Source organism: Protopterus annectens, chromosome 11.part0, assembly GCF_019279795.1.
Source record: "Protopterus annectens isolate FY-2018-M chromosome 11.part0, PAN1.0, whole genome shotgun sequence".
NCBI lineage: Eukaryota > Metazoa > Chordata > Ceratodontiformes > Protopteridae > Protopterus > Protopterus annectens.
In genome coordinates, this window is record NC_056745.1 from 1,100,924,579 (window position 1) to 1,100,949,403 (window position 24,825).

The following is a 24,825-nucleotide window of genomic DNA, read 5'->3' on the forward strand; positions in this document are numbered from 1 at the left end:
CCCATTCTCCTCTGGAGCTGGTCCCTCAACCTGCATCGATACTTCCTCCGAGCACATCTCAGCTTTTGGAGCCGGAGTGCTCGGCTCCGTGTGATGACCCTAGGTCGGTTTCAACAGCCCCTCCTGGCTTATCAATTCCGACATCATCTCCAACCCCGTTGACGCCGTCCACGGGGTTCAGGACTCAGGATTCTTTGGTCGGACCTGAGGGAGAGGCTTCGGGACACCTCTTGGCTCCTAGTCTCCCTCTCGATGCTTCGGTACGGGGAAGCCTGACTCCTCTCAACTTCGGAGGCTGGTTGTTCTTCGGATCCAGAAGGACCAGCCTTCGAGGCCATGCAAAGCGCGCTGGCCAGGTTGTCAGCAGCATCATACGGGTCAGTCATTCTGTCCCTTACTACACCGGTGCAGGTCTGTGATCGCCATCTATCTTTGGACAGCAAAGCCCCAAGGCCTCAGGCTACTCCCACGAGTGGTCCCCATATTTCGGAGGGCCCCTCAGAGTTTTTGCATATGGAGCCACCCAGAAAGAAAATGTGTAAGAGGAAGCACATAGATTCCCAGGATGAGTCTCTCACATCAGACACCGACCTCGAGGAATCAGAGGGGTCCCCTAAGTCATCCTCTGAGGATGTTTCTTTTTCTGACATCCTAGAGATTTTGAAGCAAAGAGGTGACTGGCCATCCAAAGCCCCCTCCAAGGAGGAGTCGGTCTTCCTGAAGGCCTTTGGTGCTCAGCCCTCTGCCTCCTAGGTATCTCCACCCTTCGAGCTTCTGGATTTGGTTTGTCGAAGGGTGTGGGAAACCCCTGACTCTGTGGAACCAGTCCCCAGGAGACCCAATAAATCTTTGTCTGCTCCTCCTGATAAGGATTTCTATCCAAGGGAGTCTGTGTGGATGCCATGGTGATGGCAGCTGCCACCCAGAAAGAATTATCTGAGACTTCTTCCACCGTCCATCCCCCTAACAAGGAGTCTAGGACTATGGACGGGTACAGGAAGCATACGTTTTCTTCAGTGACCTTTACCTTACGGTCACTGAATTACTTATCACAATTTACACGGCTCCAGAGAGATCTCCTCAAGGAGCTTGGAGATACTCTCACGGGTAACATTTTTGAGGCGGTGGCCCAGAAGGTCAACGCTCAGATGTCTACCCTCAGTTCTATTGCAAACTCCTCCATCAGGCTAATCTCCTACGCAGCAGAGGAGTGAGTAGGGCAGCAAGTTCAGGAGTTGCTCTTAGGAGGCAGGCCTGGATGTGCCTCTGTCATTTCGCGGAGGCCTTCAAGTCTTCATTCACTGGCGCCCCATTTGATGGTTCCTCTTTGTTCGGAACCAAGGTGAAAGACACTCTCACTAGGTGCAAGCAGGAGGGAAAAACTCTGCCGTAGGAGTCCATTTTTCCCCTTCCCTCTAGGCCTTATCCCAAAGCCCAGAGCGGTGGCAAAATGTGGTTCAAAAAATCACAGAGGTTTTTTCCTGGTGCACAATGTGAGCCCCCCTCCAGAGGCAGGGGAGGGGGTGGTTATTCAGGGAGATGCCGCCCTAGGGGCAGAGGAGGCCCTCGCAAATCAGGAGATTGTGATTCCTTTCGTGGTTCTCCCTACTGCCACTCCTGATGGGAGGCCCAACTGTGCATTTCCGGAGCCAGTCGGGGGTCGAATCTCATTATACCCGGAGGCCTGGCAAGATATCACCCAGAACCAATGGATTCTATGAATAATTTCCGGAGGATATGTCATTTCCTTTTTGTCAAATCCCCCTCCAATCAAGAAAATCCTGGATGTTCCACCCAGTCAAAGGGATTACGCAGCTTCAGATGTTTCAAAGCTGCTAGAAAAAGGAGCCATCCAACATGTCCCCTCAGACCAGATCGGATTAGGGATTTACTCCAGATTCTTTTCGGTGCCAAAAAGGACAGGGGACCTGAGAACCATTTTGGATCTCAGCCGATTGAACACCCATGTGAAAAAGTCCAAGTTCTGAATGGTCACATTGCAGTCTATTCTCCCATTGTTGGGAAAAGAAGTGTGGATGTGCTCCATCGACCTCAAGGATGCTTACTACCACATAAAGATGGACAGGGCATCCAGAGGTCACCTACGCTTCTGGCTGGGAGCCAGTCACTTTCAGTTTCGAGCCCTGCCCTTTGGTCTCACCACAGCCTCCAAGGTATTTACCAAATGCATGACAGTGGTGACTGCTTACTTGAGACGTCAGGGATTCCAAGTGTTTCCATATCTGGACGACTGGCTCCTTACTGTCACCACCAGGCATCTACTATTTTAGACTAGGGACGCTACTATTAACCTATGTCAATAGTTGGTCATCACATTGAACTGGGAAAAATCTTCATTGTTGCCCTCACAGCATGTCACTTTTATAGGCGCCGAATTAGACACCATCCTCATGCGGGCGTTTCTACTACAGGAAAGAATCAGAGTCCTACAACAATAGGTTTATGCCTTGCTCCCTCTGAGAAGAGTGAAGGCAAGATGGGTCTTCCAATTGCTGGGGACAATGGCTGCTACGATTATGTTAGTCCCTCTGGCAAGGTTACATATGAGGCTCCTTCAGTGGCTACTCTTCGCCCAGTGGTCTCTTCAACGTCTTCCACTTTCTCACCCTATTCTACTCACACACAGGTGCAAACAGGATCTCAGTTGGTGGCTTCACACCGACAACCTCAATGCGGGAAAGTGTTTCGTTCCTGCACCCCCGGTTGCCACTCTGACCATGGATGCCTCCCAGATGGGGTGGGGGGGGCATTATCTAGACAGGACAATCCAAGGCACGTGGCAAGAGCACGAGATGCATCTGCATATCAATGTCCTGGAGATAAGAGCTATGCTACTAGAGTTGCAAGCACTTAAGAGTTTTCTTCCTCTCGGGACTATTGCAATCCTCTCAGACAATATTTCAGTGGTGTGGTATCTGAACAAGCAGGGAGGAACCAAGTCTTATCCTCTTTGCAGGGAGGCCATGCGAGTGTGGCAGTGGTCAGTGTCTTCCCAATGTTTTCTGGTGGCAACGCACATTCCGGGGAAGTCCAATGTGATCGCAGACAGGCTAAGCAGAGCTATTCTGATGCCTTACAAGTGGTCCCAGAACTATCAAGTTGCGGAGCAGATCTTCCGCAGTTGGGGTCAGCCTTGCTCTGACCTTTTTGCCATCCCCCTCAATGCCAAATGCAGCAGCAACTTCACACTGATCCCCCCTCAGGGGTAGTCACCCAGGGATGCTCTAGCCCATGATTGGCCCTCCGGTCTGCTATATGCCTTCCCTCCGGTTCCCTTGCTGTCAAAGGTTATTCAGAAAGTGCAATCCTTGGGAAGCAAAATGATTTTGATTGCCCCACACCGGCCTCATCAAATTTGGTTCCCGTTTCTCCATCCCTATCTCATGGACGCTCCTTGGATTCTGGACCCACAACCAGACTTACTGACGCACATGTCAGGGCAGCTCCATCCCTCTCTTCAGACTCTCTGGTTGACAGCCTGGCTACTCCACTTCTGTCATTAATTAGGCTTCATCAATTTTCACCGGAGGTGGTCCATATTTTATCTTCCTCTCGTAAGCCCTCGACCAGGAAGATTTATTACAGCAAATGGAAGAGGTTTTCAATCTGGGTGCATGCCAAAAAGATTGACCCTTACACAGCTCCAATTTCATCTATATTGGAGTTCTTCTCTATGCTCTTTAACCAGGGTTCAGCATCCACAAACATTAAAGTCCAATTGGTGGCGATTTCTACCTTTCATGTCACAAACAAACCTAGTCTAATGGCACATAGACTCTGTAAGGCTTTTCTGAAGGGCACTTTGTTACTTTGTCCTCTGGTATCTGAACCTGTTATGCCTTGGGACTTAAACTTTGTTCTACAGGGTCTTACTTCACCCCCGCCCTTTGAGCCTGCAGCCACTTGCGATTTAAAATTCTTAACTTGGAAGACTGTCTTTTTGGTAGCCATCAAGTTAGCCAGACGCATTTCGGAGCTTCAAGCTTTATCAATCAAAACTGCCTTATTTGATTTTTCATAAGGACAGGGTTTCTCTCAGACTGAACCCCTCCTTTCTTCCCAAAGTAGCGTTAGTCAGTAACCTTAACCAATCTATTGAATTGCCAGTGTTTTTTCCTCAGTTCTCAAACAAGGCAGAATTCAAATTTCATCAATTGGATGTGCACAGACAATTGCGTTTTTATTTGCACAGAACGAAAGACCTCAGAAAATCTGATCAGTTTGTTTCATTTTCGGAAAACAGAATTGGGTCTCCTGTTTCCAAAGTCACATTGTCCAGGTGGATTTCCAGTTGTATTTCTTTCATTTATACCTCAGGGGGAAAAGATTTAGCATTCCGGGTGAAGGCTCACTCTACTCGGTCTGTATCTACATCTACAGCTTTTCAGGCCAGATTGTCTATGGATGATATTTGTGCTGCGGCTACTTGGGCATCTTCTCACACCTTTGTTATTCATTACAAGTCAGATGTGGTATCTAGGGGCAGGTCTTCCTTTGGTTCCACAGTGCTCAGGAGTATTTTCCACTGAGCCTCCCCAAATTTAGGTGCTGGGGACGCTGTCCCACGGGTAAGAATGTAGGCGAGATTGGACTACATAACATCAAGAAGTTATGTACTCACCATAAAGTTTGATGTATGTAGTCCATCTTGCCTCACGTTTTTACTTACCCCCCTCCTTCCCCCATATCTGGAGGTTAGGTCTGGTTTCAGAGTTCCCTTCATTCTTGGTTTGTTTTTCCTTTCCTTAGGTGGTGTTATGCATGGAGAATGAGTGCTGGTGCTCGCAGCAAACTAGATCTGGGGATAGAGAGCAGTGCAGCATGGGATACCATCTTAGCCCAGCCAATAGAAAGACTTTGAGCTAAAACATATGGCCGAGTCGGAGCCGACATTCGTCTCCGAACCCACGGGTAAGAATGTGAGGCGAGATGGACTACATACATCGAATGTTATGGTGAGTACATAACTTCTTGTTTTCTTTGCTTCATCATGGCTGATGTGTGATCTAAGCAAAACAGGAACAATAGTGCAGTATGCATATGATACCTTGAATGCAGGTACAAGTTAAAAAAAAGTATCTGCGATAGTGTGTTTGTGTGTCATACTAGAATGCAAGGAATGTACAATTGTCCAAGGCATTCTCAGTGCCACTTCTGCAGATCATGCCCAGTGCCTGGGTAGAAACATTACTGATAAATATTACCCTGTCTCTGATAGTCTAGTATTTATCCAATAATGCTCATGCCCAGTAGTTATTCAGAAGCGTTACTGGATAAATATGAGAGTATCAGAGACAGGGTATTAAGTTATACATGTTGTGTCCCTGCTTTACTATAGCATGTTTTACCTGCTAAAATGAGACAGAAGAATCTTTGGCCAGGTAATGTTTTGTCCAGCATGCCTCAATGAGAAAATGTCAGAATGATGTGGGCATGAGAGGAGGAGGAGCTAGGGATCATGCCAGGAAGTAAGGGAAGTCAGGAGGCAGTGGAGAGCATCTCTTGAGAATGCAGGGAGTTTGGTAATGGTAAGGGTGAGAGGAAGTGTGTGAATGTATTGCATTTCTGACTGACACCAAGCAGACTGAATAAAGCATGCATAATTTCTTACACTTCAGTCATTTATGTATGCCTTTCTGATTTTTGCCATTTGACTCATTTCCAGGGTTAATACATTTGCAAAGATACTGCAGACATCACTATACTTAATGCAAGCATTCATTATTGCTATTATTTTCTTTGTGTTAACCATGAAAGCCCAGTAGGTATAAATGCATCTTTGGAAGAGTGTATCAGGAATGCTATCCGATTTGTCTCAAAACTAAGCTGCTGTTTTTGCTAGTTCAAAAACTGTGCCCAGCAGAGAATTTATTTTAAGGTAGTAAATATGCTAGGGTTTATTCAAAGTTTGATGGTATTAATAAATGGAAAAGCTTGGGTATAACAGCTGCCTGATCAAAGCTAACCACATCAGAAAATTGCTTAGTACATCCGTGCCACTGCCCTTGCTAATGCATAAACCCTGGCCTGCAGAGAGTTTGTTTGTGTGTGTATGATTTTATATATGTATGTATATATATATATATATATATATATATATATATATATATATATATATATATATATATATTTATATATAAGGTAAGTCTTCATTTGTTTTAACTGCCTTAATGTGCTCTAAAACCTTCTATGTGAGTAAACTGAATTTTTTAGTTATCCGACATTTATGAAGATCACTCACAAAGCTGTGTGGCATGACTGCTGCTCTTTATGTAACACTGTGCGACCGAGGCTGAGGAGGGGGTACACTGACCTTTATATAGGTCACTTGCAAGGCTGTGTATAACACTGGTTGACACGAGTGCTTCTCTTTATGTAACGCTGACTTAGACCATGTGTGCCAGAGGCAGAGAAGGGGGTACAGTGGTGGAAAGAGTTAAAAGGAGATGGAGGCAGCCTTACAGCAGAGAGATTTGTAGACTGCAGAAAGTAAAAAGAGGCTTATAGATGTAAGGGACTTCAAGGCCATTTTGAAGACTTGTTTGAAGGTAATTATATGTTAAAAGCAAACATATTAATTTCTTTTGGAATATGAATTCTTGTAACTTGAGTCTTCTTGTTTGTTCATTGCTGGTTTAACTTATATAAGTTGCTTCTTTTAACTTGACCGTTCATCCCTTCAATCACTGTCAGGTGATCAGCTGACCACACACTGTCTTCAATACAGAAAGATCTAATGGATGTGAGTTCTTTTACCACACCAGGTTCTTAGATTCATTTTTGCAGTACTGACCTGCAGTACACCATATGTGGTGGTAGGGGTCTAGTCACTGGAGTACAGTGTCCTTCACTGAGACATTAAACTGAGGTCCCATCTGCCTGTGTTGGTGGCAGCTTAGGTGCAGGTAAAAGATCCAACAGAAGGGAGAGAGAGAGAGAGAGAGGGGTACTTTATTAAGCTCCCCTATGTGTTTAGTCATGAAAGTGGCACTTGTATACATATTTCAACTTATCTTAATTTGTGACAGTTTCAATGAAAAGATACAGAAATTTATCCAATGATCAGTCCGTTTCCCCCAGTCAGTATTAACACTACTTCAGGTCTATCCTGAAGATGGGGCAAATTAACTCAGTCAACAAATCATAGATGCATACTTACATGCATACAAGCATACATATATACATACATACTTGCATGGATGTACGCATACATAGTTACATGCACGCACGCAGGCAGACTTGCATGCGTACATGCATAAATAAAATTAAGCTTGTATTATAGAAGCACCAGTGGAGTGAAATTGTCCAGAAGAGTGGGCTACACTATAGCAGCATGTTAGATACTGAAAGGGTATTTGTTGCTTGGAACAGTGGAACAGCATATAATATGTGAAGGGTTAAAGAATACATAGAGATGGGCAGCTGTTTAGGGACTAGTGATAGAACACATGCAACAGGACAGAACAGAAAACTTCTGTTGAATTGTTTGTAAACATCTGCATTTCTTGTCTTTTATGATTTCACTTTCTTTCACTTTTTTCATGACATTTGAATCTGTTCTCCCAAGTCTGTATGTGACCTTAGTGTTCGAGTTTACTGAATTTTGTTGAATGTCATGAACCCATTTTCACTGATAATACCTGAGAACAGGTACTCTACTTCACTTGTTAGAGAGGTACACTTTCTATGCTATACTGTCTAATGTACTCATTTTGTGTCCTTAAGCAACTTCTATGAGATCCATTCTGGAGCTGAGGCAATAGAAATGTTTTGGTGGGATCAAAGGCTTTGTGAATTTTGAAATACTAAGGCATTTTTGCCTCATCTTTTTAAATTGCATTACTTTTAATATTCATTAAGCTAAGCACTTTAAACATATTGTTAATCATTTATATAACAAATTAACTAAATGGCGATTCTTCTTTTGCTTTCTGCTTTTGATCCCAATTTTTCTGTATAGCCTGTGATGTGACAAACTACGTGTTGAAGTAATGCACACTTCTCAGAAAGGATTTTGATTTTATATTGTAAGGTTAATGCGAGGGCTAAGACTGCAGTAAGATGGATTCTCACATTCTGTAAATGGAAATTCTTTCAGTTAAAAAGCCTTTTTCACATGATCTTGTCCTGGTGTACAAAAGTCAGCTGACACATTTCAGAATTATTCCCCTTATGGTGTGATTTCTAGCTGTAGCACTGCTGCCCCCACCCCCAACATACACTTGCTCGTGCACACACACACACACACACACACACACACACACACACACACACGCACACGCACGCGCACACACACACAAAAAACTCTCTCTTTCTTTTAGAAAGCTGCAGATAATTTTTTCCTGTAAAAATAACTTTTCTTTTGTAATTATTTTTTTAGAAAAACAGCGGCAGCTCAGAACTTCAAGAAATTATGAGAAGGCGACAAGAGAAAATAATGTCCAGTGCCACAGATTCTGGAGTGGAGTCTTTTGATGAAGGAAGCACTCACTGATGAGGGAACTGTGCAGAGCAGAATCACTTTATTTTTGCTTTAAAAATGATATTTCAATGAACAGCTTTCATTTTAGGAAGACATGGAAAGAAGATCCATGAGGGTGAAGCATATCCATAGACAATGCCAAGATCTGCTTGGAATACAAAAACAGTAACAAAGGTTATCCCAAATCTTCAGAAACGGGAAATATATCTTGAAGTGGACTGCACAATGGAAGAGAGACCTTGCTCCCCAGTGATCTTAACTGTGACTTATCACATGCCCTAAATGTGATGGAGATCATTTTGGGATTTTTGTTTGTCTCAAGAGTATGAAAGAAAACTTTGGAGCTTAGTATTAGGTCTGCTTTGCGGAGACTTGAACCTTTGCACATTACTCATATCAGAAGTGAGAAGTGTCTACTTAACTTGCATCTTTTTCAAAGAAAGAGTATTTGAGGCATATTTATGTTTGTCAAATAATGCCAAAAAATGAAAGCTTATACAGACGTGAATCAAAGCAATGCAGCTTTTTTATTTTATTTTTTTTACACATATCATTTTCAGTGACTATTACTTGAGTTTTTGGGGCACTTCCTTATATCATATATAGTTACACTGTTAGCGATAGTGAATATGCTGGTTTAAATTGTAATTTTTTGTGAAAGCAAGTAACATTCTTGGTATTTATTTAAGATATACCCTGTGACGGGATACCAAGGAAATGTTATTGTTGGGTAAAACATCACTGAGTGACTGAAATGTGTTAGACAAAGATTGGACTTAGATGGCAGTTACTTGTTCATTTTTAAAACATGTCCCAGTGAAAGCAATAATGAAGCATATTTATTGTGAACTATTTCAGGCCTACTTAGTACTGGGGCGTTATGAGAATAAAAATGAGTTGTACTTTAAGGAAGTGTATCATTTTAATCCCTTCTGTCAGCAGATTACAAACCGCAGTTCCTTATTAAAAGGATAAGATGCTTTGCCTTTATAAAGATGTCCAAGACTTCATCCTGTGACAGCTTAAACCTTGACACTGTGCAAGCATGAATTTTGAGCTTTGGCCACTTTTCCTTGTCTGGGTTGTGTCTGAGAAAACTAGGGTGTGCATGGCTTGCAATTCTCTGGTGGCCTTTTGCTTGCCCAGCCTTCTTATAGTTTTATAAAAAAAGAAAAAAAGAGCTTTATCTCTTCTGAAGTGAGGATGTCTGAGCAGAAAGTAGATACACAAAACAATGCCATATATTTGTAGATGCTGCACTTCTCAGAAGATACTGTTTCACTGTCAAATAGATTATACACAAGCACTCTGAGCTCCTATCATTTTTAAGATGACTTGTTTTGATATCGGTACTTCATTCCTTCATTTTTCTGTACTTATGATTAATTTAGGTTTTTGTGGACCAAGAAGCATGATTTGGGGGTGGGGTGGCTTTTGTTGGACAACCCACAAGTGAAACACATAGACCTCTTTAGCGATCTGTGACTGGCTTGTTTGATTTGGTCAGTTTTAAAAAGGCAGATGTGGGCCTTTTGGACTGAGTATGTAATGCATCTGTTAATACTAGAAAGCTGCTAAATTGTAAGTACTTCCCCGCCCTATTCATTCTTGCTGTCCAGCTTAAATTGTTACCATAGTCTTGATAAGCACACCACCAACCTTTCTTTTCAAGTTACATGGTATCAGGCTGCCATTATCTTCTAGAATTATCTTAATTCTGTCTCACCATGTGTTGATCTGTTAATATATACATATAAATGCAATTTGAAATATTTTAGTGAAGCTGTCCAGTAAATGTGTTTTTTCCTGAGATGAAATGTCTTTTTTTTTTCAGTGAATGTATGTAATGTAAATGTACATTGTAAAGAGGACTTGTAAATTTTGGCAATGGTAAATCCATGTAGCTGGAATCACACTTGTTATTAAATAGTTTCACGGTGCCTTTTCCACATGATTCATTTAAGAGTTTGCAATAAACAGTGTTTGGCACATTCTTAAGTTTGTAATGTTTCCTTAATGTTTTAATTAGTTGCTGGCTCAGTATCACAGCCGTGAAGGGGAAGCTGTGCCGAAGTTTGGATTAGGAAGCTACAGTTTAATGACTTTAATGGTAAACTCAGGTGGGAGGGTGACAAATATGCTAGCAAATATGAATAATTAGGACTAAGGAGAAAGAAAGGAAGAGGTCAGCCTTGGAAAGAATGCTCTTCAGCAGTTATTAAATATGAAGCAATGAAGAGTTTGAGCTGGGTTTTTTCTGCTTCTCCACAAATACATTTCCCTTTTCCTAGTTTCCTAATATTACTTTTCCCAGATTGCTTTCTCTGTGCTGCTTTTGAGACTGAGATCCACAGTTTAAGTGACTATTCTGTTCACTACTGCAGAGTTTTCTCTCCTTTCCTTATGATTCAGAAACTGTGTAATTAAAAATGAAATTAAAAATATCTTGACTCAAAGGAGAAACTAAAACTCCTCTAATGATAAACAATAGTTACAAGGGTTAAGCACTTGCATCTCATACAGTGGCAGTTCAGACTTCTTATCAAATCTGCAATAAAGTCTGGAGTACTAAATACATTCAGTATGTATTGTGATGCCAAAACGCCAATAAATGCCTAAATTTGTAAAACAAAAAAATGTTAAACTTAAAATTCTGGCCACTTAATATCACCTGCACCCTGTTATAAGTTTGTTGCATCTGCAGAAACATGCCAAGTGTATTTTAAAATAAAATCTGTATAAAAAAGGAAAGTGTTAAAGTGCAATGGAAAAGTTGTCAGGGTAGGCAGTGAGGGTGTTCTTACAATTATGTCAATTAAGGATGCACTTAAACTGATACAGTCATTTAGAAGCGGTGAGCTTCTTTGTCTCAACTACCAACAAAGTTTGTGAATTTCTAGAGAGAGAGAGAGAGAGAGAGAGATGTGGACTACAAGATTGTGCTAGTGAAGCACATGCCAAAATAAAAAGGCTGAAGATTTGATTAACCGAATATTCAAACCCTGAATATTATAGTGGCAGAATATTGCAATGTATAACAAAAAAACATTCACTGGAAGGCAGCAGAAATACCACAAGTAAAATAATTTGTATTTATTCACAGAGATTTACTGCTTTTGTCCAAAGACTTCATCAGAATAAAAGGTGCAGTAAAAACCACATTTAAATACACTTGTAAAAAATTAGCACTTAAATACTTGACCAATCAACTAACAGTTCCACTTCAGTCTACTGAACACATTTAATTAATGACAATTTTGCATGTAAACCAGCCAGTATTAACAAATATGCTATTCTAGAAAAAAAAAAAAAAACTTCATACAGATTCTTTCATTAGGTTTACTATCAAAATTTGGAATGACAGTCATACCGCTAAACCTCTCAGGGCAAGAAATCTGGGCAAAACAAGAAAGAATGGGGTGACAAAGGCCCAAAAATAGGGACAGGATTTAAATATTGCTCCTATAAACTTAGAAAGTTGCTAGAATAGCAGGTTTAGCAATGTTATGCATTTTCTGGAGGGTATAAAGTCTGAAACTCAAATGTCATTACTTGGTGATTTCAATCTTCAATGATTTGCCAGAAAACCACAAATTTTATGAGGAACAGACCAAAAATATGAGGCAGAAATCTGGACATTTTGCAAAAATCTGTACAGTTGAGAGGTATGAGGCAATTGTATGACTGTTGCTTGGTCGAAATCATGGTGCTCAAGGTTCGCAATGCCAAACTGCAGTATTATGAACCATAATAACGAATGTAGAGGTTCATTCGTTATTATGAGTTCGGCATTGTGAATGGAGATCACGGTACAGTGGGGGAGTAGGGAATTTCCCATTTTCTTCACTGTAGTGCGATCTCGGAGTTGGTATATTTAAGTTGCAGAGGGTATTGGGGGGTGCCCCCCTGCAAAATGTACATGCTAACATGGACTTTCAATTCCAAAAGTTTGGTGGTGTGAATGAGACCAGTTATCAGTTATGATATTTTGCAGGGATCGATGAGCACATTTTTGTAGTTTCGGTTCGACATTGTGAATAAACGCACAACTGCCATTCCGAATTTTGATAGTAAACCATTTCATTAATAACAGGATTTTTGTCTGCTTGGATCTTAACTTCCTAGAAAGTTTCTCTTTTAAGAATTTTTATCTTGTCGTTACCTCTCCTCAAATCTTTTGAAACTAAGACAGAAAAATAATCTTTTTAAAAGTTTATTTCAGTTTGGAACTGCTGTTTCTATGCAGTTATATACATGTTTGTATAGTGTTTCCGTAAACACTTCCACGTAGGCCACCATGTTCTCTTGAGTTTAGTAGCAGGGCTTGGAATTTAGCTATGCCTTCACTTAATAGGAGGTAGTTAGCCTTGGAAAAGTTTTTAAAGGTTCTAGAGTTTTTTGTGAGTTTGGGCTTTATATTTATTTCAAGAGCTACCATTTTGTGATGTGATATGACCAGTGAGGACATTACACAAGGGTTAGGGGTGCAAAATTCCCTCATTATTGTGAGTGCCAGATTCAGGATATTTGAATCCCCAGTAGGTGTGCAGACTGGTTGTTCTCTAGGGTGTTTGCTTTGACAAAATCCAGGAATCTTTGAGCCTGCATATTAGTGGGTTGTGTATGCATTCCGGTGTATGGCAGAATAATTGAGCTCGCCCATGAATGTGGTGTTGGGATAAATTTTGAGTGAATCTAGAACATTTCAAGTAAATGGTATGGTTATCCTGAGTCATAGATGGAGACCCATAGCAAGGATATGGTATTGGACTTTACTTGAGGCTAATTAGACATGGAGTAGCTCAAGCATGTCATATTGTTTGACCAGTCTTACTTTTTGTGTAGATTGGTACACCTCCACCACCCTTCCCTTCTTGTGCAGTAGCTGGTTTAAATGTGTGGAAGGCATTATAGCCTTGTACTTCCCGGGGTGCCTTCCTCACCTTTAAACCAGGTCTAAGTAACTGCATACATGTCAACACTCATCTGGGTGAGGAGTGCTTCCAGACAGTGGTGTTTCTTGTTGAGAATCCTAGCACTGAGCAGTAACACCTTTAGCTTATCTTGCATAAAATTTACTATGTTAGAAGATTTATTAGATCGGGCATTGCCTGAAAAAGGCACTATAGGGGTGGGTAATGTTTTGGCCAATATCCGAAAACCTAGTGGGGACAGGAGCAAACCATTCCTGGCAAAGCAGCATGGTCTGTTAATCATTCTCCCAAGCTGACAAATTTTGGACTCCCTTACAATGACACCAACACCAGTAACTAATCCAATTGTTAGTCAATCATCCTCTGCTTATATTGTGATATCATCCTTGTAGAGGGTAGAATTCTGTTCAGTGCTAAGCTTATACCTGACTGGGACACACAGTCTGAAACTTTTGTCATATCTGTCTTCACAGTCCAGGGAGATATGTCTCAGGTCATTAACACTCCATGGATTATGACAGAGTCATACTGGTACCGGTGGTTCAGTGTCCTGAGTGCATGTGAGATCTGGCAGATTCTTGCCCTCAATAGGCAACTGACCACGACTATCTCTCCTTGCGCAACCTGGTGAGGGTGGCATCATTGTGTCTTACAATAGTTTCTCCAATGACCAATGTATTGGGATCTGTGGCAGTTTGCCTAAATGACTTAGAGGTTGAGACATTGTGAGATGTGGCTGTGTGTGTCGGGTTCCTATCAGCAGAGCGAAAGACTGTAATTGCAAATATGGAAAGAGCGAGACATTATGCTTAATATGGCAATGCCGAGCATCCAAAACAGCGAAAATTGAAATGTTGAAGTGCAATGGTTGGCCCGTCTGCGGTATAGCTCCGTAAGGTAAGTGTGCGATAGGACTTTAGGCTTAGGATGTGGGTTAAGGTAAGTTAATAAATAGGTAATGTATGTAAGATTTAGTATAGTGTTAGAAGTAGGGTTTTATTTAGCTGTATGTATGTGTATTATTTATTTGTTTTGGGTGTATGTCTGTAGCGGAAGTGTGCGGTAGTTACGGACCTTAGGGTTAGGGATGGGTTAAGTATAGTGCATACATAGTTGTGTATTAGGTTTTAGTGTAGTGTTGGAAGTAGGGTTTTGTTAAATGTATGTATGTGTATTATTTATTCTTTTGGGTGTATGTCTGTAGGGGACGTGTGCAGTAGTTACGGACCTTAGGGTTAGGGAGGGGTTAAGGATAGTACATAGTTAATTGTGTATGTGAGGTTTAGTGTAGGGTTAGAAGTAGGGTTTTGGTGCTTTACTTTAGGTTAGAAGTAGGGTTTGGTTAGTGTATGTATGTGGTTTATTTATTTTTTTGGGTAGGTAGTATGTAGCGGGTGGTAAGGTTGGCCGACTATGACCGTTCATTATTTCCCAAGGGCCTTAGGTGCTGGAATTTCCCAAGGGCCTTAGGTGCTGGAAGTTCCCTAATGGTCTAGTTAAAGACTCAGACATGCATAGAGGCTTACTCAATTTGTTTAACAGACATGGTTGTGAACTATTAGAGTTATCATTGAAGGACAATGAGAAAAAGTTTAATATGTTAAAAGAAACTTGTTAGTAGACTGGATGAGGATATTAAGCATGATTTGTGTTTTGCTATGACAACCAATGAATATAAAGCCTTTTTGTTAACAATGATAAGATTATATCCAGTATAAAAGACAAAAAAAAGTAAGAAACTGGAAAGAGATCGGAAACAATACCAGTTTGGTCAGGCTTACCCCTTGCCAAAAAATAGTCAGGTTAATAATCCTGTAATGGGTGATATATTTGAGGAAGACTCCTTTTATGAGGGAGAAGATGCATTAGACATGCACGGTTTTCATAATACTCATGTCAATGGGAATGATGGCAATTATGATAATGTCCCTTTAGGGGTACCCCCCAGGAGATCCGAAAGGATCAGGAACCAACAGAACAACTTCAACAGCAATCAATCTGGCCTCAGGAATTCCTGGAATGGACAGGGACGAGGGAGAGGGACATATGGGACAAGGGGGGGGGCAGAGGGAACAGTGGCAGTTGGTAGAGCAACACAGTGTTATTTCTGATATGAATTCAGGTAACTGTAAGATTGTCCTTAACCAACATAACGACTTTAAAATCTTTAATTTAAGTAGTGCTCGAGTGATCAAGGAATGGGCTAATTTATTTCAACGAGGCCTTAATTTTGTACCAACAAAAAAGGCCAGTGTGGAAAAACACTAGTGGATTTTATGATTTATGTTAGGAAACTTAATTTAAATGTAATTTTGGATAACAACTGTACTGAACAGTATAATATACAATGTAAAAAAAACTAGTCTTTACAACCCACCCCTACACCCCTCCCTACAGCTGTTTGACATGATGTGTACTAATGACATAAGAAATATATGTAAGAAGAACAAACATAGTGTAGAGACTAGAAATTTAACTGTAGCAGAGAGTAATTTGTTATTAAATATATGCAATGACAAGTCTATTCAGATTATGAAGCCGGATAAAGGGGAGGGTTGGTGGTGATGGACCAGCAAAGATATGAAGATAGTATGTTGTGTCATTTTTATGGTGATGGTTATGAACAAGTGTCAATCAATGAGTTAAATATAGCTTATAGGAAAATTGACATCACCTTGTATGAATTATTGATGAATGACCAGATACAAAAAAATGAGTATGAATTTATGACTCGAACCAATCCAAGGATCCCTACGATTTTTGAGATCCCAAAGATCCACAAAGACACCACCAACCCTCCCTTAAGACCAAATGTTGATGCAAAAGCATGTAAGACCTTAACAATAGCCACAATTTTTGGATTATCATCTAAAAAAATTTTGATTAAATTCTCCCATATTATTACTGATTCATGGGACTGCCTTAGAAAACTTAAGCAGGATTTGTATAGTGAAGATAGTATATGGGTAACAACTGATGTGAAATATTTGTTTAATATTATTCCACATTCAGAGGGTATGGAATTATTTTATGATTTTTTGTGTAAGAATACCCAATATTCACATGATCGAATACTTACATTTAGGATGTTAATGGAAATGGTTCTATTGAAGGTCAACTTTTCAGACAAACCTCTGGTGTTGCCATGGGGGCAGTTTGTGCCCCCATGTTTGCTAATATAGTAATTACACAATGGGAGGTTACGAAGGTTTTTGTTTCAGAACCATATAAGTTATGTCAGTTTTATGGCAGATACCTAGATGACATCCTTATTTTGTGGGGAGGGGCCCAGGATCAGTTGCAGGAATTTTTCAGCTATTTGAATATCAGTACCAGTTTCTTACAGTTTACTATGGAAACTAATAGTGAATATATTAACTGTCTGGATATTCGGATTGATAAAAATAGGCAGATGAAGAAATTTACTTCAGCTATTTATAGGAAACCTACTTACTCGAACACATTATTACACTTCGAAAGCTGTCACCCCATACACCAAAAAAAGTATCTTGTTAAGGGACAGGGGGTTAGATTAGCTAGGATGATAAGTGAGATTGATATGTTTTATCATGAAAGAGATGTGTTATGTAACATATTGAGTAAAAGAGGGTATCCACACAAATTTTTAGAACCAATCCTACAAGAAGTCACCGAGAAAAGGGAAAAAGGAATTTTTTTTCCACTTTTGGGTTTAGGTGTGGTCATGGACCCACAACCCGAATGAGAAAACATTAATACTATTACAAGTAGTACCACAAGAGATATAATCGGTGTTCCTTTGGGAGGGCATGGATTTTGACTTATACTCCCCAGTTCTCTGAGCTAAGAGATATACTGTATAAAAAATGTTTTTCATTGAAGTATGATGAACAAGTGGTGAGTAAAATAGGAGGAAAACCCAAAGTGGTATATAAACAATGTATTAGTATAAAAATATGTTAGAAAGGAAGAAGAGTGAAAAAAGTATGCAACAGGGTGGATATACCACGAAATGTGGCCACTGCTCTCAATGTAGGTTTATATTAGAGGGAGATAATGTTGAAATACCTTGCCATGGGGTAGTGCGATCATGGCACAAGAGTAACTGTGGTACCAGAAATGTTGTTTATTTAGCCCTGTGCCAGGTTTGTGAAAGATATTATGTGGAGAAAACTAAAAATGCTTTCAGGACATGGATCTACCAGCACATTTATGATATAGGGAGAGGTAATAGTAAAAATGCTTTGGCAAAACACCTCATTCAGTTTCCTGAACATAATTTTAAATTTCATGTACTTGAACATGTAGTTTTGGATGAGAGAGGGGTGACCCAGTGACACCTTTTTAGAGTACAAAGAATTGCTGTGGCAAATGAGGGTCAGTGTGGTGAACCTCCCCCCCCAGGTTTAAATGAAGTTATATCATTAGTTAGTTTTTTAAAACTCAAATCAGAGTTTTATTTTTAAATGCATGTTAGATATTTTAGGGTTACTATATCATAGTTTTATTATATATTTAGGATTTAATAGATGTTTTTTATATATATATGTGTTTCACAATAGAAGCATAGGAAGTTGTGTTACATGATATATTGTTTCACATGTGTATATATTTTTATTATGAGTATTGGCAGTTTAAAAACTAACGGCAACTCTTCTAATTAATTAATTAAGGTTAGGGTGGGGTTATATATGTATATATATATATATATATATATATATGTGTGTGTGTGTGTATCTATATATATATATATATAAGTCTTTTTTACTGCATTTATTCTGAAGAAGTCATAGTTCACAACTGGCGAAAGCGCTAAATAAATTGTTGAGTCCAGCTTGTGGTGGTCCTGTGCCTTTGTGTATTTCTGGTCCTCCCAAGCTGACACATTTTGGACTCCCTTACAATGACACCAGTAACTAATCCAATTGTTAGTCAATCATCCTCTGCTTATATTGTGATATCATCCTTGTAGAGGGTAGAATTCTATTCAGTGCTAAGCTCATACCTGACTGAGACACACAATCTGAAACGTTTATCATATCTGTCTTCACAGTCCAGGGAGGTATGTCTCAGGTCATTAACACTCCATAGATTATGACAGAGTCATACTGGTACCGGTGGTTCAGTGTCCTGAGTACATGAGAGATCTGGCAGACTCTTGCCCCCAATAGGCTTCTGACCACGACTATCTCCTTGCTTAACCTGGTGAGGGTGGCATCATTGTGTCTCTCAATAGTTTCCTTAATGACCAATGTATTGGGATCTGTGGCAGTTTGCCTGAATGACTTAGAGGTTGAGACATTGTGAGATGTGGCTGTGTGTGTCGGGTTCCTATTAGCAAAATGAAAGACCATAATCGCAAATATGGAAAGTGTGTGACATTGTGCGAAATATGGCAATGCCGAACATCCAAAACAGAGAAAATTGAAATGTCAAAGTGCAATGGTTGGCCTGTCTGCGGTATAGCTCTGTAAGGTAAGTGTGCGATAGATAGGACTTTGGGGTTAGGATGTGGGTTAATGTAAGTTAATAAATAGGTAAAGTATGTAAGATTTAGTATAGTGTTAGAAGTAGGGTTTTATTTAGCTGTATGTATGTGTATTATTTATTTGTTTTGGGTGTATGTCTGTAGGGGAAGTGTGCAGTAGTTATGGACCTTAGGGTTAGGGAGGGGTTAAGGATAGTGCATAGATAGTTGTGTATGTGGCGGTTTAGTGTAGTGTTGGAAGTAGGGTTTTGTTAAATGTATGTATGTGTATTATTTATTCTTTTGGGTGTATGTCTGTAGGGGACGTGCGGTGGTTACGGACCTTAGGGTTAGGGATTGGTTAAGGATAGTACATAGTTAGTTGTGTATGTGCGGTTTAGTGTAGGGTTAGAAGTAGGGCTTTGGTGCTTTAGGTTAGAAGTAGGGTTTGGTTAGTGTATGTATGTGGTTTATTTATTTTGTTTGGGTAGGTAGTATGTAGCTGGCGGTGGGGTTGGCTGACTATGACAGTTCATTATTTTATTTTTCTCTGTTTAGTGCATTTGGGATTTTTGCGGTATGCATTATAGGTGTCGATGTTTAGGTATTCGCTTAAAGGGTTTTTTGATTTGCTAATATAGACCCGTGTCTGTCCTGGGGAATGTTGTCTTTGTAGAGTGTTATGGAGATTGATGAGGGCAGTGTATGGTTGGCCTTTGAGGTATGGGTAGACTGCCCTTAAGAGCTTCAGTATATGTGAGTTTGTCTCTCATCCATAGTAGTAATAATGTGTGTGATACTGGCAACCTGATTGGAGATATCCTCTCTTTTGTGTTCTATGAGAGATGGTGCAGTCAGGGTTTTGAGTTGCTGGGCTGGGAGGAGAGGTCTAGGATTGACCTGAAATAACACTCTTGGGGTAATGCTTCTTAGCGGGCAAAATAGCTGCTCTTCACTCAGCTAGATATTTAAGAAAATAGCAGTGGAATTTTTATATGGACAATTACAGCTCTAGATGCCTGCTTTTATACAGGGCAAGTAAAACACAGAAGAAATGTTGTAGAAATGTAATAAAATGCAGTTCAGATCCTGCAGCAATTCACAATGCCCTCACAATTGTGAGTAATACTACAAGACTAGACTAAAGTCCCCAAACCAAGTAAAATGCAAACAGGAAAAAAATGAGGAGAAAACAGCAATTCACAATTATTTCACTATTGTGAGTGATACTACAAGACTAAGGGTCCCAGACTAACTAAATTACAAACAGAAAAGTGCAGTAGAAATGAAATAAATGAGACACAGATCCTGTAGCCACTCACAATTCTCCCACTGCTGTAAGGGGTACTACAAGCTAAGGTCCCAGACTAAGTTAAAAATGGGAACTGATGACTTTTGGTTAAAACATGGAAAATGCAGAAAAGAACAATATATAATTCAGATTAATACTCTGAATATTGCAGCATGCACTAGTTGAAATGGGGATTACCCAAAAAATAGGCTAACTTAAGCTTTAAGAGTTTAGTAGGAATGTCTTATCAGTTTCAACTATTTGTGTCCAGTAGAAATAGCACTGGGTGGGGCTTGTATACTTTAATTTACAGTAGAGGTGGGCAGCTAAAAGACACCAAGTTTAAAACCACAGGAGTTGGGTGGGTAAGTAAGATTGAACCTAGCCAACAACTTTTAAGACGTCAAGAAAAAAAATTTGCAGTAAAACAAATTTTAAAATACAATGAGCTGTATTATAATAATACCAAAATCAAAAAGTAATAAAAAAAATCCAAACCTTTAAATGTAGAAAAGCCAAAAATCAATGCAGTCAAACAGCAGTTTTAAACTCAGAGTTTTTGTAGTTCAAAAAGATGACTCTGTTTATACTTTTTCCATGTAGTATTTGATTGGCCTGTGGTGAAGCAGCATGTACAATCATAGTTAAGTACTAGGCTAGCTGCCCGTCTGGGCCATTTTAAGCCTAGCTAATTTCTCTCAAAAATGAGAATCTATCCCTGTAGCCTGTGGCTGTGAGGTAGGTAAACACCTTAACTGTTATGCCAGTACTCAACCCTAAAGGTGAGAATCAAATCCGGTGCCTTGTATCTGCAACATAAGTACGTTAACCATTTAGCCAACCCCCAACATTAACATAAAGTACCATGCTAGAAAAACTGAAATGGACAAGATAATAGCAAAAGGGATCTTCGGGAAATAATACATTATATACAAATGTGTAAGGTGCACAGAGCATATGGATGCCATCTGAGCTGTTAATTTGCTATGTATGGAGATTTAGGAGATCAGAATATAAGGAAAGGCCATGTGTAATTATATGTTTAGGGACAGATTTGCATATTGAGGGGGCCATGACAAGTCTTGTGTTTGTTTTAGTTTGGTGAATGGAATAAGGAGGTTAGAAGTGAAGGCAGACTATGATCTCATACTATATGGTGATTGCCTTTCTGCAAGTCTGCTAGCAAGGAATAGGAAGCATTCTAAATTGGTAAGTTTAATTATCGTGGAGCATCAGAGGAGTGTTGCTCCTTGCTGGAATGGGGAGACATTTGACTTTGGCTAGAATGTGCCAGAGGCATTTTGTCCTAGAGGAAGAGTCTTATAAAACTGCAAATGTTACTGGAGGTGGATTAGAGTAAGGAGTGGTTTCTTTTTGAAATGGAATACATATTCAATTGTGGTAAAATGACCCTTTCCCTATGGCAATCCTACCTTAAGGGGGAATGAAGCAAGAGATTTTTGTTAGCCCAAAAAATAAATGTATTGAATTTAGCTGTGGTGATTTGACTGCAACAATGAAAATTGAGGCTGTTCTCTAGCCAGATACATAGGATTCAAAGGTCTAGACACTGTGAGTTCTTTATTGTGCGTGATGGACTAGTCAGAAGCATTTTTAGTAAGTCCTTTAGAGGTAACAAATAGCACAGCTATTCTTTAGATGTAATAAAACTTTGTGCTGGATTAGCCAGTTACTCAGATACAAGCTGTAAGTTTATATGAGATGGAAGATGAAGGAAGCGGAAGGCCCTGATCTGTAAATTGTAATAACTCGGTGTATAATGGGTAATCTAGACAGATCAGAAAGAGATGATAGAATTGACCCTTCAGGGATGCTTTTTTGTATGGTGACTGTAGTGAAGGATGAAGACCCAAGGTGTGTAGCAAAATATCTGCTACTTAGAAATTTACCAAACGATCATGCAATACATAGGGTGATATCAGTGTGTATTAGAGAGTGTAGTAAGTGGGGATAGCTAATGGCTTCAAGGACTTTAGGCAGGTCAATAAAAATAGTCCATGTGATGTTACCTTTTTCCATGTTTTGTAGGATGTCATCTGTGAGAGTGTATATTGTAATTATAGTGCTATGATCAGACCAGAATCTATGCTGATGGGGACTCAGTTCAGTAAGGTTGAAGGGATTGGGTATACTAGTTGGAGATCAACTTTTATGATATTTTGCCATGCAGGTTAAAGATTAGATTTTCTAATATTCAGTTGAAGGCTGGAAGGATGGAGATGGGTCCAAAGTCTGTTGCTTTGGATGAATTGGAGGATTTTAGTATAGGCTTAGCTTTGGCAGATTTTCAGATATGAAGCATGATATTTTTGGTAAGACAGTAGTTGCGCATATGTTTGAATGGTACCAGGATGTGGTCTTGCCATAAACCATGCTTGTAGACCATCATCATATGAGTGATGAGAAAAGGAAGCATGACTTGATCAGAAAGGTATGCATGTGTGTGTGTGGGTCTCTCTCTGTCTCTGTATATATATTTATTCTGTATGTTATATATATGTGTGCGTGTGTGTCTGTGCATGTGTGTGTGTGTGTATATATATGTATATGTATGTATTTGCATATATATATATCGATGTATGTGTGTGTGTGTGTGTGTGTGGGTGTGTGTATATATATCTATATATATATATGTATGTATATGTATATATGGATATATAGGTTTACTGTTGTTTGTGTGAACGACATTCTATCGGCTGCAATGTACCGAAAAACAGAATGTCAAGTGCACAAGCAGTTTTGCACCAGATAGTATATATGCATATATATATATATATATATATATATATATATATATATATATATATATGTATATATATATATATATATATATATATATATATATATATATATATATATGCATACACACATATATATATATATATATATATATATATATATATATATATATATATATATATATGCACACACATATATATATATATATATATATATATATATATACCATATATATATATATATACATATATATATATATATATATATATATATATATATATATATATATATATATATATATATATATATATATGCATACATATATATATATATATATATATATATATATATATATATATATATATATATATATATATATGCATACATATATATATATATATATATGCATACATATATATATATATATATATATATATATATATATATATATATATACATATATATATATATATATATATATATATATGCATACATATATATATATATATATATATATATATGCATACATATATATATATATATATATATATATATGCATACATATATATATATATATATATATATATATTTATATATATATATATATATATATATTTATATATATATATATATATATATATATATATATATATATATATATATATATACCCCACCCAAAAAGTTTCCAGCACTCAAAGGAGACATAGGCAGCATACTTTATTGTGAACACAATCTTCCCCAGACCAGTTTCGCTCAAAAGAGCGTCATCAGTGAGTGCAGGAATACGTAGAAATGTGCTTTTATAGGACTCCCATTTAAAGTAACAGGCTATTATAGCTGAAATCACATACATATAGCAAAAAGCATTATCAAAAGCAAAATATCATATAAAGATATAAACCCAAGCAAAAATATCATATTGAAGTCTTACTCACAAGCTTCAAAAAAGACATATATAAACAAACAAATGTGCATTGATACGAATATCTATCCATACACAAACATGTGCACATACAAATTAATATATACATGCAAATGCTTATATATATATATATATATATATATATATATATATATACTCACTCCCATACAAAAACCTATATAAAGAATTACATATTTACATACTATATACATTTACACTCATAAATTTAGCTATAAACTAACTAATACTGACTACCTATGTATTTATAAATTATTACCAATGATCATTAAGCCCAGGTTTAAAAAGCACACCCAGGTTAACAATCCACCTACGTTCCTTACTGGAAAGTAACTGGTGACCAAAAGATTCACTAACCTCCTGTGTTGTTATCATATCAATACCTACGAAAATAAAATGAGATGCCGGATGATAAATAGTATGTTTATATAATGCACTACGTGTACGTTTGCATTTTATATCACTGATGTGCAATGCTATCCTCTGTTTAAAACTACATGAAGTCTGTCCAATGCAAAAGGCCCCACACTGGCAAACTGCCATATAGATGACCCAAGTGCTGGTACATTTTATATGATGTCTAATCTCATAAACCTTATTGGTGTTAACAGAAGTAAAAGACGTTTTTGAAACCAGTTTGCAGTATTTACAATTCCCACAGAAGGTACTCCCTGGACGACCTATTGGTCTAGGTACTATACTAATTGTATCTCTCTTGAATCCTGAAAAATACTGTCCAAGCGTTTTACCACATCGATATCCAAATTGGCAATGTTGTTTCACCATGTTTGAAAAAAATGGATCATTACTAAAAATATGCCAATATTTTGAAATTATTTCTTTAATTTTAAAAGTATTACTGGCATAAGTGGTAATAAACCTTACATTCTGTGATCCTTGTGGACCTGTATGTTTTTTATATTGTAATACTGCTGATCTATCCTGTTGTTG

At 38.6% G+C, this 24,825-nt stretch overlaps 2 protein-coding genes across 2 annotated transcripts in view; one reads left to right on the forward strand and one right to left on the reverse strand.

Moving 5' to 3' along the window:
- Positions 1 to 10,497, forward strand: part of EPS8 (epidermal growth factor receptor pathway substrate 8) — a 2,217,981-nt gene extending 2,207,484 nt beyond the window's left edge. The window contains exon 17 of the mRNA XM_044087279.1: positions 8,402 to 10,497. Coding sequence (XP_043943214.1) covers positions 8,402 to 8,515 — 114 coding nt within the window. The 3' untranslated portion in view covers positions 8,516 to 10,497. The remainder of the gene's footprint in view (positions 1 to 8,401) is intronic.
- Positions 8,583 to 24,825, reverse strand: part of LOC122815029 (epidermal growth factor receptor kinase substrate 8-like) — a 351,458-nt gene continuing 335,215 nt past the window's right edge. The window contains exon 9 of the mRNA XM_044087280.1: positions 8,583 to 8,648. Within this exon, the coding sequence (XP_043943215.1) occupies positions 8,583 to 8,648 (66 nt within the window). The remainder of the gene's footprint in view (positions 8,649 to 24,825) is intronic.